This window comes from Astyanax mexicanus, chromosome 1, assembly GCF_023375975.1.
Source record: "Astyanax mexicanus isolate ESR-SI-001 chromosome 1, AstMex3_surface, whole genome shotgun sequence".
Taxonomy (NCBI): Eukaryota; Metazoa; Chordata; class Actinopteri; order Characiformes; family Acestrorhamphidae; genus Astyanax; species Astyanax mexicanus.
This window is the reverse complement of record NC_064408.1, coordinates 96,366,207-96,382,872: the sequence shown is the minus strand read 5'-3', so window position 1 is coordinate 96,382,872 and position 16,666 is coordinate 96,366,207. Positions and strand designations below refer to the sequence as shown.

At 37.4% G+C, this 16,666-nt stretch overlaps 2 protein-coding genes across 3 annotated transcripts; one reads left to right on the top strand and one right to left on the bottom strand.

Annotated features, from left to right (window-relative positions):
* Positions 1–784: 784 nt before the first annotated feature.
* Positions 785–4,302, bottom strand: rpl21 (ribosomal protein L21). 2 transcript variants are annotated; one of them, XM_007248999.4, is made up of 6 exons: positions 4,198–4,302; positions 2,215–2,293; positions 1,972–2,033; positions 1,771–1,883; positions 1,036–1,186; positions 785–907 (listed from the first exon to the last, which is right to left on the bottom strand). In XM_007248999.4, exons 2-6 carry the CDS (start codon positions 2,279–2,281, stop codon positions 818–820), a joined length of 483 nt encoding a protein of 160 aa, XP_007249061.1. In that variant the 5' UTR covers positions 2,282–2,293; positions 4,198–4,302; the 3' UTR covers positions 785–817. The 2 variants fall into 2 exon arrangements, with proteins under 2 accessions (XP_007249061.1, XP_022538394.1); XM_022682673.1 differs by having other exon boundaries at positions 4,174–4,231.
* Positions 4,303–5,321: 1,019 nt separating this feature from the next.
* On the top strand, positions 5,322–15,164 carry usp12a (ubiquitin specific peptidase 12a). Its single transcript, XM_007249000.4, has 9 exons — positions 5,322–5,625; positions 9,284–9,364; positions 9,474–9,687; positions 11,283–11,515; positions 11,662–11,738; positions 11,852–11,935; positions 12,779–12,976; positions 13,072–13,150; positions 14,399–15,164. Exons 1-9 carry the CDS (start codon positions 5,578–5,580, stop codon positions 14,498–14,500), a joined length of 1,116 nt encoding a protein of 371 aa, XP_007249062.1. The 5' UTR covers positions 5,322–5,577; the 3' UTR covers positions 14,501–15,164.
* The last annotated feature ends 1,502 nt before the right edge of the window (positions 15,165–16,666 follow it).

The window sequence follows — 16,666 nt, the reverse complement described above, 5'->3', positions numbered from 1 at the left end:
TGCCTAATTTGCTCAAGTTTAAACCATGTTTACTGTCGCTAAATTCTCTATTTAGTGCAGGAAAAACAATACTGTAATACAGACATCATGTATCTCACTTTTTTTTTTTAACCAAGAGCCCATGAAGACACATCACAGGCACTTTCAAAGACATATAAAGATCCTTACAGCAATCAGAGTCCCTAAGTAGCATATACTAAACATCCTGAGAGCCTCACAAGACAGTGTGAATCTATGTTCACTCATCTGACCTCATTCACAGAATGTTGGTGAGCTAGATTAGTTTTGGAAATAAAACTCCTTTTTAAAATAGCATGAGTTGCTTCTACAGCTCGGTTTTAACTAATCATTTTAAGTTATAAAATATAAATATAATTGTGTAATTTCTTAAACAAAATGATAAAATATACACATTATGAAATTGTTGTAGCATGTTAGATCATTTAACCTGAAAAATAGTGTGCCCATAATAAAGGAAAAAAATAAGATTTTCTTAAACAAAAACTGCTTCAATTTTGCATTGGCATCAATTTTCAGAAACTGATCCAAGCTTTTTTTTGGTTAATTTGAGTATTATATGAGGTTAACGAGTCCAGCTGCTTTCACATTTCAAAAATGAATAACAAACGGACAAATACTGACTTGCAGGCCTTAACCTGCAAAGCTCTCATTTTGAAAATACAAGGTTTTGCAAACTAACCTTTAATAGCCTGCTTGCAATCTGTAGCTTTAAACTTCACTGGTTGATAAAAATGTAGGCAGAAACAAAATATTCAGACAGGTATTGGGTTTATAAACAATTTTATTGTCAGCAGATTTATGCCATGAACTCGTAGGGGATGGGCTCCAGCAGCTGGGGCTCGTTGTTCTTGGTGCTGACAAAGTGAGCGGGACGAGGGGCAGCAGGCTACAGAGAGAGAGAAAAGAGTGATATCACAAAATATTACAACCTGAAACAACAGACAACTTATTTGTGCACAAGTCAACATAGTAATGAAATTAAGCTCTAAAATTATTAAACATGGTTTGTCATACCTGGCGCTTCAGTTCCACCCAGGTGTTGGCCTGCTTGGCCTCCATCTTCCTCTTCTCGTTCTCCTTGACGCGCTGCAGGAAGCTGTCTCTGCTCTTGGAGTGCTTCACATGCTCAATGCGCACATTAATTCTCTTTGCCAGGATTTTGCCCCTTGAAGGAAATATTAATAATGTAAGTCAGTGGAAGCTAACTCCCAGGCGAGGAGTTTCAAAGTTACCATAAAAACATGTTTCCTTATTGACGATCTGGTGTAGACATAGTGCAGTCTGACCAGGGTGCATAAGGGTGACTGCTGTACCCCACATGAATGGCCACAGAGGACAAGGGATGCCCTTATGGTAAAGTGAATATGGGGTGAGTGAGGAGGTAACAAAATGTACGTCTGTATTACAGTATTCCGTCAAGCATGTTGTAGCCTGAGGCATTACTTAGCTTAGGGCTAACCTTAGCTGCTAGCTAGCAGTTAAAAGCATTAGAATGAGCACAGCTTGTTTCCAATAACATAACCAATATATAAAGCTTACATTTTTCAATATACTGATAATGAAATCTACATTAATGTAAACCCTTTCCTACATTTTCAGCCACTCAAATATGCTGCTTTGACAAAATTACCAATGCAACCACAAACACAGGAAATTAATCATGCAGTAGGACTTCATAACAGTTGAAAAGAAGAGAGCACACCTTTCCATTAACTAGTTTCTATTGAATATCTTTCAAACAATACTTACTTGACCTGCTTGTTGACAATGATGCCTACAGCATGCTGCGTGACATTGTAAACACGGCCTGTTTTGCCATGGTAGCACTTGTGAGGCATGCCCTTCTGAATGGTTCCTGTGCCCTAAAAGAAAAATACAAAAAGTTACATATTAGACACCTCCACAATGCACATTCATAAGTGAACGCATCAAATCACAAAGCCTGCTCACCTTGATATCAACAATATCTCCTTTCTTATAGATGCGCATGTAAGTGGACAGAGGGACTGGACCTGTGAAAACAAAGGAATATTAATTTCTACTACAACAGCTTTAGTAGACATTATACAGAATGCAAACATTATGTCTTTTAAAACAGTATTCTTAGAACTCTCTAATAAAACAGCAATAATGCAATTTGTAAAACCATACTAACAAGTTTAAACCTTAAATGAAATTTTTAGAATAACTTACCATGCTTGCGGAAGGGCCTGGCAAACATGTACCTGGTTCCCCTCCTCTTGCCTCTTGTGTTCGTCATGGTGCTAGTTTACTAAAGAGAAGAGAGAAAAAAATTTATTAAAAAACAATCCAGTAATAAAGAGCAAGACCACTGCTATAAAGACTACATATGAGTAATAACTAAAAAACCCAAGTATCCTGGTTAGTTGAGAAAAACTAAAGATGAGGGCCCAGTTGTTAGTGTAATGCACCATTTCCCATATTATTGGCAGATATGTGAACAAAACACACACATACTTTGGCAATCAAAAGAAAACCTAAACTATTCTAAAATAAAAGGAAATCATTTATTTAAAATAACTAGAATTCTCTTAAAACAAAAGGAAAAATCATGCCACATTTAAAAGACATTGAATGTGACGTGATTATTTTATTTCAAGAAAATCTGGAGCTTTCAGTTTTTGGGTCACAAAAAAAAAAAAAAAAAAAAAAAAAAAATCACACGACCTAAAGAGCAGCTAGCATTTAAGAAGAATAGAAACATATATTCTTGAAACAAACGATCATATTCCCAGTGTTTTTCTTCAGATTTCTATTTGAGCATCATGACAGTCTCTTCAGTCTGAACATAGGCTACTGAACACTTGACGTTTTGAATTTAATAACTTGCCAAATAACATTCTCCTACGAGCGCTTTAAGGATGTCGGCAGGTTTAAAAGCACCTTCACCAACAATGAGAATTTTAAAAGAAGAATTAACTAGAAAACAAACAATTACAAGCTAAAACAAGGCATTTACCAATAATGTGCATTTTAAAATAAACTACAAATATTTACTAGGAATTGTAAGAATGTACTCAATTAGTCAATGCTTATTTTGTATCATTATCTTGGACAGTATAAAACATGTGGTCACACTGTAGAAATCAATATTCAGTCTGAACACTTCACAGAACACTTGGCATCCTAAGTTTGATAATCTTGCCAAAGGACATTCTTCCAGAAGTATTTTAGGACATTGGGAGGGTTTGAAATGGCCTCAAAATAAGGTATTTACCAATAATATGCACATATATCAGTTTACTAGAGCACAAATGTAGGCTTCTTTAAATGGTACTTACTGAGCCAAAATCTAATTTCTTATTCTCTTTTCTTGACAAGCTTAAAAAAATAAAGTCTAATCATACTGAAGAAACTCAATCAATCTGTAGTCTGAACACCAAAACTTCACGTCTAAAATGTAATAATCTTGTCATAAAACAATATTGTGCATCTGTGTGGAATAAAAAAAAAAACTGATAATACAAAAGAATGTATAGGATATAGAAAAAACTAGCTTAGTTGACTTGCTTATTAATAACTATTTAGAGATTTTACTTTAAATAGATACGTTAGTTAACCTTTTTGTATAGCCAAGTAACAATCAAGATTTGTAGGCAACACTTATGTTGGATTTAGCATTCTACCAAGTCCCTATCTGCACTAAACATATTGTGGGGTGAAATTTATAAAGCTGAATAAAACACTACTCAAACTAAAGCGGTTAGCTAGGTAAGCTAACCTAACGCTACATGAAGCAGCAGCACTACCCTAAACTCCCAGCTCATCTAAACCACACTGACATTCATCACATCTATCAGACTAAACCACACAACATTAAGTGAACCAACCTCTCATATTAACTATCATTAACCACACAAACACACAGCTATTCTCAGCAGTGTTACAGACGCTGAGATTATTGATAAATCTCCTCGTTTCAGCTCAGAATCTTCCCCGCAGCCTCGCTTTCCCAACAGCTACCAGCCCCACATGGGAGCCACGCGAACTCCCCGCTCACACAACCCGCTCGATTATCGCTCCAGAACCCGCTTTATACCGCACATTTACCCTCACACACACAGGAGAAACATATATAACCGCTTTAGATCAGCACGGACTGATAAAACAGGTATTAAACAGTGTTTTTACTGAAATCTGTAGAGCTCTTCTTACCCCGGTTACTCGCAAGATGGCGGGTAAGAGCAGAAAGAGAACGACGGGGTCCTTCGGCTCGGCCTTGTGAACACTACAGGAGCCCACGCGACTCGCCTGACAAAAAAAGAGAGAAACTAAACTTGTCATCAGCAGTGTTGACTTTGCCAGCTCTGTTTTTTTTTATTAACATTTTTTGTGAAGATGTAGCCACTGTAATGAAGCATAGGCTTGTATCTTATTTATACCTACCTATATTTTTCCCAAAGATGTTGTAAAAGAATATTCGAGAGGCTAATCACATGTTTGAGTTGTATAAAAAAATATATATACCTGTCATCAGCAGTGTTGACATTGCCAGATCTATTTTTTGATTAAAATATATTATTTTGTGAGGATGTAGCCACTGTAGATTGTATAGACGCAGGCTTGTGTTTTATTTATACTAAGCATTTTTTCCCCGAAAACGTAAAGATTCACATCTAAATTTGTTGTAAGAAGAATATTTGAGAGGCTATAATCACATGTTTGAGTTGTGTAAAATAAACACATCAGCTGATATAAATGCGAGAGGTGTGGTCTCTCAAGTTGAGCTACCCATCGCAAAACTCTCCCTGTTTTAATGTTTTTTTTCCTGTTTTTACGTGTTATTTTTTCAGAAAGTAAAAATCCATTCCAGGGTTTTGTACCAACTGCCAGAGTGGCTCTGCTGCAGCTGAGCTATTCAGAGACCCGCCCCGGCTCTTGTTACAAAACCCTGGAATGGAGTTTTAATTTCTGGACCTGGGTTACCACCTCTATTTTTTTTCCTGATATTTTTTTTTTTTCCAGGGCACATTGTACAATCTGGACGCACATTCATCGTTTACTTGAGTGTTACAACTGTATAAAAAAGTAATAAAAATATAATTTACAAAAAATATATAATGTTAGTAAAAAATATAAGTTTAATCACCTATATTGCCTTAACTTAATCCTGACAGAGCGATGATTTAGGCTATTCAAATTTGATTATACTGACACTACTGTTCTAACGTTCTAATAATTTGTATTATTTTTACATACACGAACATAACATACACTACTAGGGCAGCACGGAACAAGGGTTAACCAAGCTGGGTTAACTAATTTAACTAAGAACAGGCGCAGATTTAGAGCATTAATCGAGTTTTGCTATTATTTAATTGTGGAAATATACAGAATTTTACAGGTGGCGTGTGTGTATACAGGTGTGCAGGTGTTGTAGAGTATAGTAGTTATAATGTGGTGTGTATGAGTGAGTGACTGTGTGTGTGTGTGTGTGTGTTTGAACGCTGTTTAATCCCGAGCACTAAGACCTGGCGGGGCGGCTCGTCGTCTTCGCCTCCGCGCAGGGTTTGGGTGGAAGATGGCGCTGGGCGAATGGAAATCCTAATGACAGTTTCCAAATTCGCCTCTTTTTGTACCATGGTGAGTAGATTTGACTCAGCCGCGCGCTGGATTTCTGTGTCTGTGTGCGGGGGGTTTTGTCTCTGCAGCTCGGCCGCGTTTGCTGGGGCTTTTCGGGGCTTTAGTAAGGTCAGAGCGGTGTTCTGCTCCTCAGGGTTGCCAGATTATGCCTAGGATTTGCAGCTGCGAACTGCGCTCCTGTCATGTTTTTGATCGTAAATGTCTTATCCTCCGCCGCTGCTCGCCCGGGTCGTGCTGAAATCGTGTTTAGTGGAGTGTGTTTGGTGTCTCCTGGATTCACACCGCTGTTTGATTTAGCTGTTTGACCCAGTAACCGCAAAGCGGAGCTCTGCGGTTAGTCAGGCTTCTTCTCCAGACTGCTGGATTTTCATTAGCTAGCAGTTCAGCACTGAACAGGTCTGTTTCACACCTCAACTAAATACACGATTAATCACTAAATAACGCTGCAGAAGTCGGGGGAAAAACAGCTAACAAACACTGGCGCTTTAGCTTTTTCAGATGTGCAGTTCGGCGGAACGTAGCTTAGCCGCATAGCTCTATTAGCTATTAGAGCTATTCGAGCTAGCAGTGAGAAATGCACGGGGTTCATATGCGCTAACCAGCACGGATCCCCCCAAACTGAAATTACATGTTAAAAATATGTTATAATGCGTGGCCACGACTTACTAAAGCATGGAAACAAGATCCTAATGCGTGGGGACGAGATAATTAAGTCGTGGCCATATAAGTCATCCCCACGACTTAATTATCTTGTTCCCACGCCTTTATAAGCCGTCCCCATTCGATGTCATTCCCATACATTAGGATCTCGTTCCCATGTTTTACTAAGTTGCGGCCATGCATTAGAATCTCGTTCCTATGTTTTAGTAAGTTGTGTCCATGCATTAGGATCTCGTTCCCATGTTTTAATAAGTTGTGGCCATGCATTAGGCTCTCGTTCCCATGCCATGACTATTAAAGCATAGAAACGAGATCCTAATGCGTGGGGACGAGATAATTAAGTCCTGTTCATATAAGTCGACCCTACGATTTAATTATCTTGTTCCCATGTGTTTTAAACAAGTCATCCCCATGCATTAAGATGTCATTCCCTTGCGTTAGGGTCTTGTTACTGCGTCTTAAGTTGTGACCATGCATTAGGATCTCATTAAAGCATGGAAATGAGATCCTAATGCATGGGGAAGACTTCTTAAGGCGTGGGAATGAGATAATTAAGTCCTGACCATGTACGTGTAAGCCTAAATAAGTTGTGGCCACAAATTAGGATCAGGATCGGTATACCCACGTATTAAGACCTTGTTTCCACGCCTTTATAAGTCGTCCCCATGTGTTAAGATGTAATTCCCATGCGTAAGGATCTCAGTTCCATGCCACGACTATTAAAACATTGGAATGAGATCCAAATGGGTGGCGATGAGTTTATCAAGGCCTGGCCCCCGATTTTGTCCCCACAATATAATTATCTAATTTCCACGCCTTAATAAGTCGTCCCCACACGTTAGGATCTCATTCCCACAGCTTAATAATTAGGATCATTCCCACACCTTATTAACTATGATCGCTCCCTCGCTTTAATAAGTCGTCCCCCCGCATTAAGATTTTTTTTTTCCATGCTTAAATTAGTTATGGCCATGCATTAGGATCTCATGCCAGGACTACTACAGCTCAGAAAACGAGATCCTAATGTGTGGGGATGAGATAATTAAGTCCAGGCCATATAAGTCATCCCCACAACTTAATTATCTTGTTCCCAAGCGTTAATAAGTCATCCTCAGGCATTAAGATGTCATTGTCTTGCGTTAGGATCTCATTCTCATGTCTTAATAAGTTGTGGCCATGCATTAGGATCTCAGTCCAACGCCACAACTATTAAAGCATTGGAATGAGATCCTAATGTGTGGGGATGAGATAATTAAGGCCTGGCTCCCAATTTAATCCCCATGATATAATTATCTCATTCCCACACCCTAATAAGTCGTCCCCAATGGTTATGATGACATTCCCATGCGTTAGGATCTCATTCCCATGGCTTAATAAGCTGTGGCCACGCGTTAGGATCTCATTCCCACGACACAACTTATTAAAGCATGGCAACAAGCTCCTAATGTGTGGGAACGGCTTATTTAAGTCCTGGCTATATAAGTCGTTTGTACGCATTAGGTGCTTTTGAGGTGACGCCACTCAAAAACAGATTACATTGTTATTTTAAAAGTTTTTACAACTGTTCCCCTAAAGATTTTGAATGGAGCCTATAAGCTGCATGGTGACAGCTGTCTGTAGTAGGCCATGATATGAAAACTCCCTCTAAAATATCATGGTAGAAACATATTTAGAGACATTTTCTCCTTAATTTACCAATTTTCCAATGTGTTTCCTCTCTTTAGAAGGGATGCTTTATTGAGGGAACAATTTATTACATTTTGAAAAATTAGTCATTGAATTGAAGGAATGATTTATTTAACCAAGGCCACGTAAATAATGTTTTAAACTGTGGTACTTATAGGTATAGGTTTTATTAGGTTTAGGTAAACACTGCTTTACACTGACATGATTAAATAGCATTGGTAATTGGTATTGGTAAATAGCATTCAGTTTGTTGTATGTATATTTCATATTATAAAAAGGTTTTTCTCAAATTGAAGTATCGTTTTTATAGTTGACAATAGGAATGCACTGATATGGGAAGTGTGATCAATATTAGTATTCTATATTAGTATTATATTTCCACACAGAAATTAGTTCAATTAGGGATGTTCTGAATGTTCGTCTGAAAATGGGGGGAAAAGTATTTTTTGTGTGAAAAGACCAAATAATATTTTTGACAACGCAAACAAATCACAAACAGCTGGAATATTATATATTATATATGTTCAGTGTTCAAAAATGTGTTCAGTGCTTTCCCAAATGTTTAGTTGTGTGCAGTTTCGGTTTCAATCAAAAACATTCATCTCTGTGCATCCCTCCTGTCATTGTCAGTACGAAGTCAGTTCTAAAAAATGAATAATAGTCAAATTCCTGGGATGCCGTGACTGAAAACAATGAGAATTTTAAATGCATTATTTGCAATATTTTTGATTGATTAAACTGGTTTATACATTTTGATGGATGTTATGGTTGTGAATCTAAATGCTGCTGCTCAGCAATACAGTATACCACAATATTCAACACACAATATTGGCACATAGGGCACTTTACACTTTGATCAGAGATTTTTTTTAGTTACTCAGATCTGGTCTGTATATACTGCAACTCTGTGTTCTGAGGCTTTAATTAATGTTTCTACGGCTGTTTTAGCTGTGTGTTGTTCTTTGAAGCACCTTCACAGTTCATGGTAAAGGTCATATTATTGTCCTTTCATACCCAACATGCTATCTTGAGTACCGAGAGGACAACGACCCAGGAAACCAGTTACCTCCGTTACTGTGGAATTACATTGTTATATTGGCACATGCCTAATGCAGAGCTCAGTGTACTGCTGCGTTTTAGGGCTAATTTTCTAGACTCAGGTCTAAAATACTTTGGAATTTTACAGAGAAGTCTGTAGAATTTATGTGATTGTATATTGGATACAGTGCCTTGTTTGATTTAGTGAAAGCTTTGTCATATGAAACCACACATACACTTTTATTTACAGTTTTTTTGTTTGTTTATGTTTTAGGGCGCCAATGCCTCCGCTTTGGAAAAAGAGATTGGCTCGGAGCAGTTCCCTGTCAACGAGCACTACTTTGGACTGGTCAATGTAAGCAAAAGACGTTTATATTTGTCACCCATCGCCATGTTACTGCCTTAAATTTGTGTCCCCCTGGCTTTGTTTGGTCCTGTGTTTACGTGTGGGTTTTGACCTGCAGTTTGGAAACACCTGCTACTGCAACTCCGTGCTCCAGGCTCTGTACTTCTGCCGGCCGTTTCGTGAGAAGATCTTGGCCTACAGGAGTCAGCCGAGGCGTAAAGAGAACCTGCTCACCTGCCTGGCTGACCTGTTCCACAGCATCGCCAACCAGAAGAGGAAGGTGGGGGTTATCCCCCCGAAGAAGTTCATCACAAGACTACGGAAAGAAAATGGTAAGAGGAATGAAGGGAGGTCCATGCAGTAATGAGAGAGCACAGACAAGACTGAATATGTAGACACCGAAAATACGACATATAAAGATACCAATTTTAGAGAGCTACAGGTTGTATAAAAATATTTATACAGCTCTGGGAAAAAAAACCCACTTCAGTTCCTAAATCACTTACTCTGAATTTTGCTATTTATAAGTTTATGTTTGAATAAAATGAACATTGTTGTTTTGTTCTATAAACTACATACAACATTTCTCCCAAATTCCTAATATAAATATTGTCATTCAGAGCATTTATTAGATTTCAGACCTCAAATAATGCAAAGAAATCAATATAAGGTGTATTAACCCTCGTTTTTTATCACAGTTTTTCATGCATCCTCCACCATTCTTACACCTTGCTTTTGGATAACTTTATGCCACTCCTGGTGCAAATTAAAGCAGTTCAGCTTGGTTTGATGGCTTGTAATCATCCGTCTTCCTCTTGATCAAATTCCAGAGGTTTTCAATTTGGTGAAATCAAGAAAAAACATCATCATTAAGTGGTCTCATTATTTTCCAGAGCTGTATTTATCAGTACTTTAAGTTAAACAGTGCTGCACTGACCGATATTGCCTGTCATGATATTTACATTAATGACTTATCATTCCATAAATGGACACGCAGTACATGAAGAAAAAAATATGTATTTCCCAAACTATACATTAATTATAATGCTGTTGTCGTTAAAAAGGTGTAGTTGCTCTGTTATGCTTTTATATCATCGTTAAGGTCAGTGGAATTTAATGGTTTTATAACGATAATATAATTTATTGCAATTATTATAAAAATAATAGTGACAGACCTATATGGACATTAACTCAATATTTTTTGCTGAAGATAAAATGGTCATTATGAGTGTCAGCTCTCCATTTCTTTAACTTAGTTAGGTCTTAAATTTAATTTACTGTTAAATGTCAGGTGTTAGCCATTGTATTGTTGCTTGCTCATTATTTTCTTATTTTTATGTATATTATTCTTTATTTAAATACTAGAATACAACATAATACTTTATATGTAGTTATTAAGTAATAATAAGTCATAGGATGTAATTAACATTTTCAAGTTTTTGCCATACAAAGAGTTTCGTTCCCAAGATCCGCCTGCATTGCAGTCATAAATTTAACAGGGACAACCTCATAGTGTGTTTCCTGATGGTACAGCTGTCAGGTTGCATCCTACTATCAGGAGGTTATGAAGTAAAAAACAGTGAGGGATCTGAGTAGTTGTCAACATGTTATTTCTGATAATTTTGCAGATAATAAACATAAATATCATTAAATTTTCAATTTAGAATTGTAATGATAATGTGGTAAACTGCATCTGTTAAGAATCTGCTCAATGCATTAAAGTTTTCTTAGATTTTTTAACTACAAAGTACAAGGACATTGTTTGTGGTAGTCCATTTTTGGGTTAAGCTGGAAAATAAAGGAAGGTGTTTTTTTTCTAAATAAAACTATTTTTGAGAAGGTTTGTGAACCAAGGCTAGGCCTGTTTTTTGTAATTACACTACAACTATATTTAATCAACATTGTCCCCTCCTGTTACCCCCCACAGAGCTGTTCGATAACTACATGCAACAGGATGCACACGAGTTCCTGAACTACCTGCTAAACACTATCGCTGACCTCCTCCAGGAGGAGAGGAAGCAGGATAAACAGAATGGAAAACTGGCCAACGGCACACTCGATTCACAGAAGAATAATGGTTCCCCACCGGCCACCACCTGGGTACACGAGATCTTCCAGGGCACGCTGACCAATGAGACGCGCTGCCTCACCTGCGAGACGGTAATGCGTCTTATTAAATGTCTGTATTGACTAATGGACAGTCAGGGCGAGCAGTATGAAATCTAAAACTGCATCTGTTGATTCTGTTATTTGTGATTTGCTTTATCGTCATCTGATTGATGCTTTTGGATTTTGCTCTCTCACAGATAAGCAGCAAAGATGAGGACTTCTTGGATTTGTCTGTGGATGTTGAGCAGAACACTTCAATCACACACTGCCTCAGGTCTGTCTCTGTCTGTCAGTGTTCACACTCAGCTTAGTGTTGTGTGTGATCATACTGTGCAGCTCCAGCACTGAACTAAATACAGGACCTTTCCTCTTCTCTCATCTCTATAGGGGATTCAGTAACACAGAGACCCTGTGCAGTGAATACAAATACTACTGTGAGGAATGTAGAAGTAAACAGGAGGCGCACAAAAGGTGAGAATTTCTCCTCTGAATCAGACCCAGATGGACATGTTTGATCAATAATTAAAAAAGAAAGTTGTTGTTTTGTGATGTGACAATGGGATTTTTCAGTTTGTTCTTGGTTTAATTAGACTTTTCAATAGATGTTTAATACACTCACTCACCTACACATTTGTTATTATTATCAGTACTAGTAATGGTAGTATGTCTATATATTATTTAATTCATTACTAATTATTGTTTGGCATTTGTTGAGTCTTTACAGTACACAAAGGTGACAATGGTAGTGTGAGCATCACATAAAACACTCTTTCTCGCCTGTTAACCCTCTATGGCATGGTGTTGTCTGAACAAACAATTTTTTATTTCATTCCCCCTTTAATATTTTAATGTTCATTTTTATTAATTAGTGATTTAAGGATATATGTATTTTTTTTATTCACTAAAGCAGTGTTTTTCTTTTGAATGATTATGCAGTTAGATCTATTTTGTGAAAGTTGAAAACCATATAAGATGATCTTATTACTTAAGCTGTAAGAAATATTGTTTTGCATCTGATAACTTTTGTTCCGCATTACATTCATCAGTTCAGGATATATATACACACTGTTACACCCCTAGACCTTTCAGTTAAAATGTTTACTTTAACTTTTAGGGAAATATATTCAAATTATTTTGATTTCCTTGAGTAACTCAAAGCTAAAAGCATTGGCTGGGCTAACCTAGAAAAACAAACTCCGTACAGGCAACAGTTTAATATTGTGCTCATATTGAATTTTATTATGTTCAGTAAAAAATGTAATTGATGTGTGTTTGTGTGTGTGTTTGTGTGTGTGTGTGTGTGTGTGATTGTAGAATGAGGGTGAAAAAGCTACCCATGATCTTAGCCCTTCATCTGAAGAGGTTTAAGTATATGGAGCAGCTTCAGCGCTACACTAAGCTAAGCTACCGCGTGGTCTTCCCCTTGGAGCTCCGTCTCTTCAACACATCCGGAGACGCCACTAATCCAGAGAGGCTTTACGACCTGGTGGCTGTGGTGGTGCATTGTGGAAGGTAGGTGTGGGGAGAAAAGTGCTGTAGTAAATTTAGAGAGAGGCATTACATTTTTCTGATGTGTTTTTTGATTCTTAACCTGGTTGTGTTTACAGTGGGCCCAATCGTGGACACTACATCGCTATTGTAAAGAGTCATGACTTCTGGCTGCTGTTTGATGATGACATTGTAGAGGTGAGCTGCTTTATCTAGTGGCGTACTATTTTATGCAAAATAAAATCTGAAAATATCCTGAACCAGGGCAGAGCTTTTGTTAATGGAAAATGTAGCTCAGAACTTGATTTCCAGTATTATAATGCAATAATTGTTCAGTTTCTAATTGTTATGTGTCCTATAATTCTAGCATAAAAAAAATACAATCAGGCTTTAGTTTGATTGTATTGTATTAATTCTGCCCTAAAACTTTCAAATTCTAGTTCATGTTATGTAATATTTTGTATTACTGTGTAAAATCCTTCAGCCTCTACATCCCTCTGTTTTTATCCATCAATGTTCTCTCGCTACAGTGCCTGCATGCATTATTCAGAAGCATCATACAGCCATTGTAAATTCTAAATAAGTAGCGTAGACTAATTAGTGCAGACCGTAGGTTCTGCTTCCCAGCATTGACACTAGCTATCAGATTTCTTCTGGCTTATAAGGCTGGTAGTGTATCATTCACACTTTATAGATGCATTATCTGAAATTTTCAGATTCTTAGTCTCTAAATAGAAAAAAAAGTTACTTCTACTCTTTTTAAAGGATGTGAATTGGCATGTTTTTACAGCAGTTTTTGCTCTCGGATATGTGGGCTTAGTTAGGGTTAAAGTAGCATGAGCCTAAAAACAAAAGACAGCATACTGAATCCTTTCTGGAAAAAAGCAACAGAAAACATAGCTGTACACTTATCCACATGTTTTCTGCAAATTCATATCACACCAGTACTAGACTTAACTTAACTGCCTGATTTACTCCACCCCGGACAAAGAAAACAGCAACACAATAGCAACATAATAACACACAGTGTGCCCAGTGTGTAAATGTAAATACAGTTGTTATTTATGGCGAAGCCAGAAACTATTTTTTATAAGAGGACCTCAGTTCCCAGAACTAATAACACAGAAATCTGAAGTATGTTGTCAGTAAAAAAAAACTGAGAAAAACAAACAAATATCCATTTTTAAATCCCAGTTTTACCCACAAGTACATTCAGTTGTGTAAATTAAAACAGTTATTCTTAGCTAAGCCAGAAACATTTTTTATAAGAGGACCTCAGTTATGAGAACTAATAACACAGAAATCTGAATTATGTTGTCAGTATCCATGAAAAACAAACAAATATAAAGTACATTCAGTCATTCACAGTAGAAAATAAACCTCACTGTTGTTTTGTTGTTTGATTTCTGGTATTAACTGTCTTTTTTTGTTTGTTTCTTTCTGCAGAAAATTGATGCCCAGGCAATAGAAGAGTTCTACGGACTTACCTCGGAAATCTCCAAGAACTCTGAGTCGGGCTACATTCTCTTCTACCAGTCCAGAGACTGAGATTGTTAGAAAGTGAGCCCCCTCCTGGACACCTGGGGAACAGGCCTGCCCTGTTGTATCCCACCTGAGCAGGCTGGCCCAAAACCCCCCACCACCACTCCCACGTGTCCCCGGCCTTCCCCCGCAAGTCTGCTGTGGCAGTCTGGACATGATGCAGTTCCAGGGTTGTTTGAAAGTCGTGTGAAGGTTGTGTGTACACTGTGAGAATGTTTCCTCCCACTGAGCGAATCGTGAATCATGAAGCAGAAACATGCTAAGTGTAAAGGGTTGTACGATAGATACAACAGGCGTCAACTGTCCTTTCATGCTGCGACCTTTCTAAAGCCTGTGAGTTTGATTTGACCAAAGGCTTGTGCATGGGGAAATAGGGGTGTGTCCTAAAAGAGGGGGGAGGGGCTTAAAGCTCAAAGTAATGGGGGGCTTTGTGGGTATAAGTATTTCTACCTTGTACAGAGTGGTATTTGTATAAATATTATGAAATTATAATATTCCTGATTATAGGTGAAAACAAAGATTGAATCTGAAAATATGTATAACACTATGGTGCACTTTTGATACAGTTTTGTAGGTGTTGGCAGGTTAATGTGAGGGTTTGCTTGAGACGGCCTGTTGTGAAATAATTTTCTGTTTTAAAGAAAACGAAAATAAAGTGTATAGTTCAAGACATATATGTCAAGTGTTATTTTTTGTTGTTTTTTTTATTTTGTTTGGTCAATCAGTGTTGCAGCTAGTACAGATAGATGAATACGCAAAATCTAACTGATCTAATTGATTCTTCGCTGGCTTTCTCAGTTACATAAGGATCAGTTGCTCCTGTTTTATCTCACATTTTATACTCATACACAAGCATCAAGATAATCATCATCATGGTGGAGACAGTTAAACATGCCCCGATAAGCCAAATGATCAACGCTACCTCCTTGTTTCTACACTTTTTTTCTTTTTTCAGCTCCATTGAGTATATGGGAGCACTTTGTTGTTCTAGAATTACAGACTGTTTACCTTCTGTTATATTGCATATTTTTTTATCCTCATTTCACCCTGTTCTTCAGTGGTCAGGACCATTACAGAGCAGCTGATAAGATAGTAAGTGTAGAAACATGAAGGTGGTGGTATTGTCATGACTAATTAGTTCCTTTTTTTTTAATAGATGTGGGGTCTCAAAAGGTCTATTATCTTTTTGTCTATGATTGACCTTGAAATGTTAGAAAACAGTAAGTACACTTAATGGTTGAACACAATGACCGAACTAGTTCTAGAGCTAAAGTGACATGTGATTGACTTCTAAGGACCTTTTTCCTCATGAGTCCGACACAATAATGAACCCTCTATCAGAGTCATTAAGATCAGTTAGTCTTGCCATTCTGGTCCACAATCCTGTATCCAGATTAGAATGAGTGGATCAGACACAGCAGTGCTGCTGGAGGTTTTAAACACCTCATTTTCACTTCTGGATTGAGAACAGTCCATCAAACAACAGTGATATGTGACCAATGTAAAATGACATAATACCTGCTCTGTGGTTAACCTCAGAAGACACACAGTGATATTGTGAGTGAGCAAACATGCCCGGAGCGGTGTGGTACCCAGAGAGCAGTGAGGGTTATGGGCCTAACAAACAAAAGCCTTAAATCTTCAAAACAATTCAATAAAAAAAACAACAACAAGTAAAGACAAAAACTTTACTGTTGTTGGAAGTCAATGTAAAAAATATCAATGATTACTTCAGGCACTGTTTTGTCCTACACAAGTCGGATTCGTCATAAAATTCTGTATTTGTAGCTACTGAATATGACATAACTATCTTTAATGTAGTTTTTAGAGACACTGAACTATTTAGACATCACTACTTGTTTAAACAAATTCTGACTCTAATATCCGTGAACTGCCCTATATAAATTCAGGCTTTTACCAACATTTTACATCCCAACTGACCTCACATTTAACAATTTAACTAGACTTTTTTTTTTCATTCTTTAAGTACACAGGCTCTGTTTTGATTGACTGCTGTGTTTTTGATTCTTAAAGCTTACGAAATAAGTTTTCCACAGCTAAAGCCTGAATAGGTGTACTATATGTAATAGAAGTATGTCAAGACATGGTCATGTCACTCATGATTTCAGACATGATCTGTAGTCCTGATATTATTAGAGGGTTGAGCCTGAA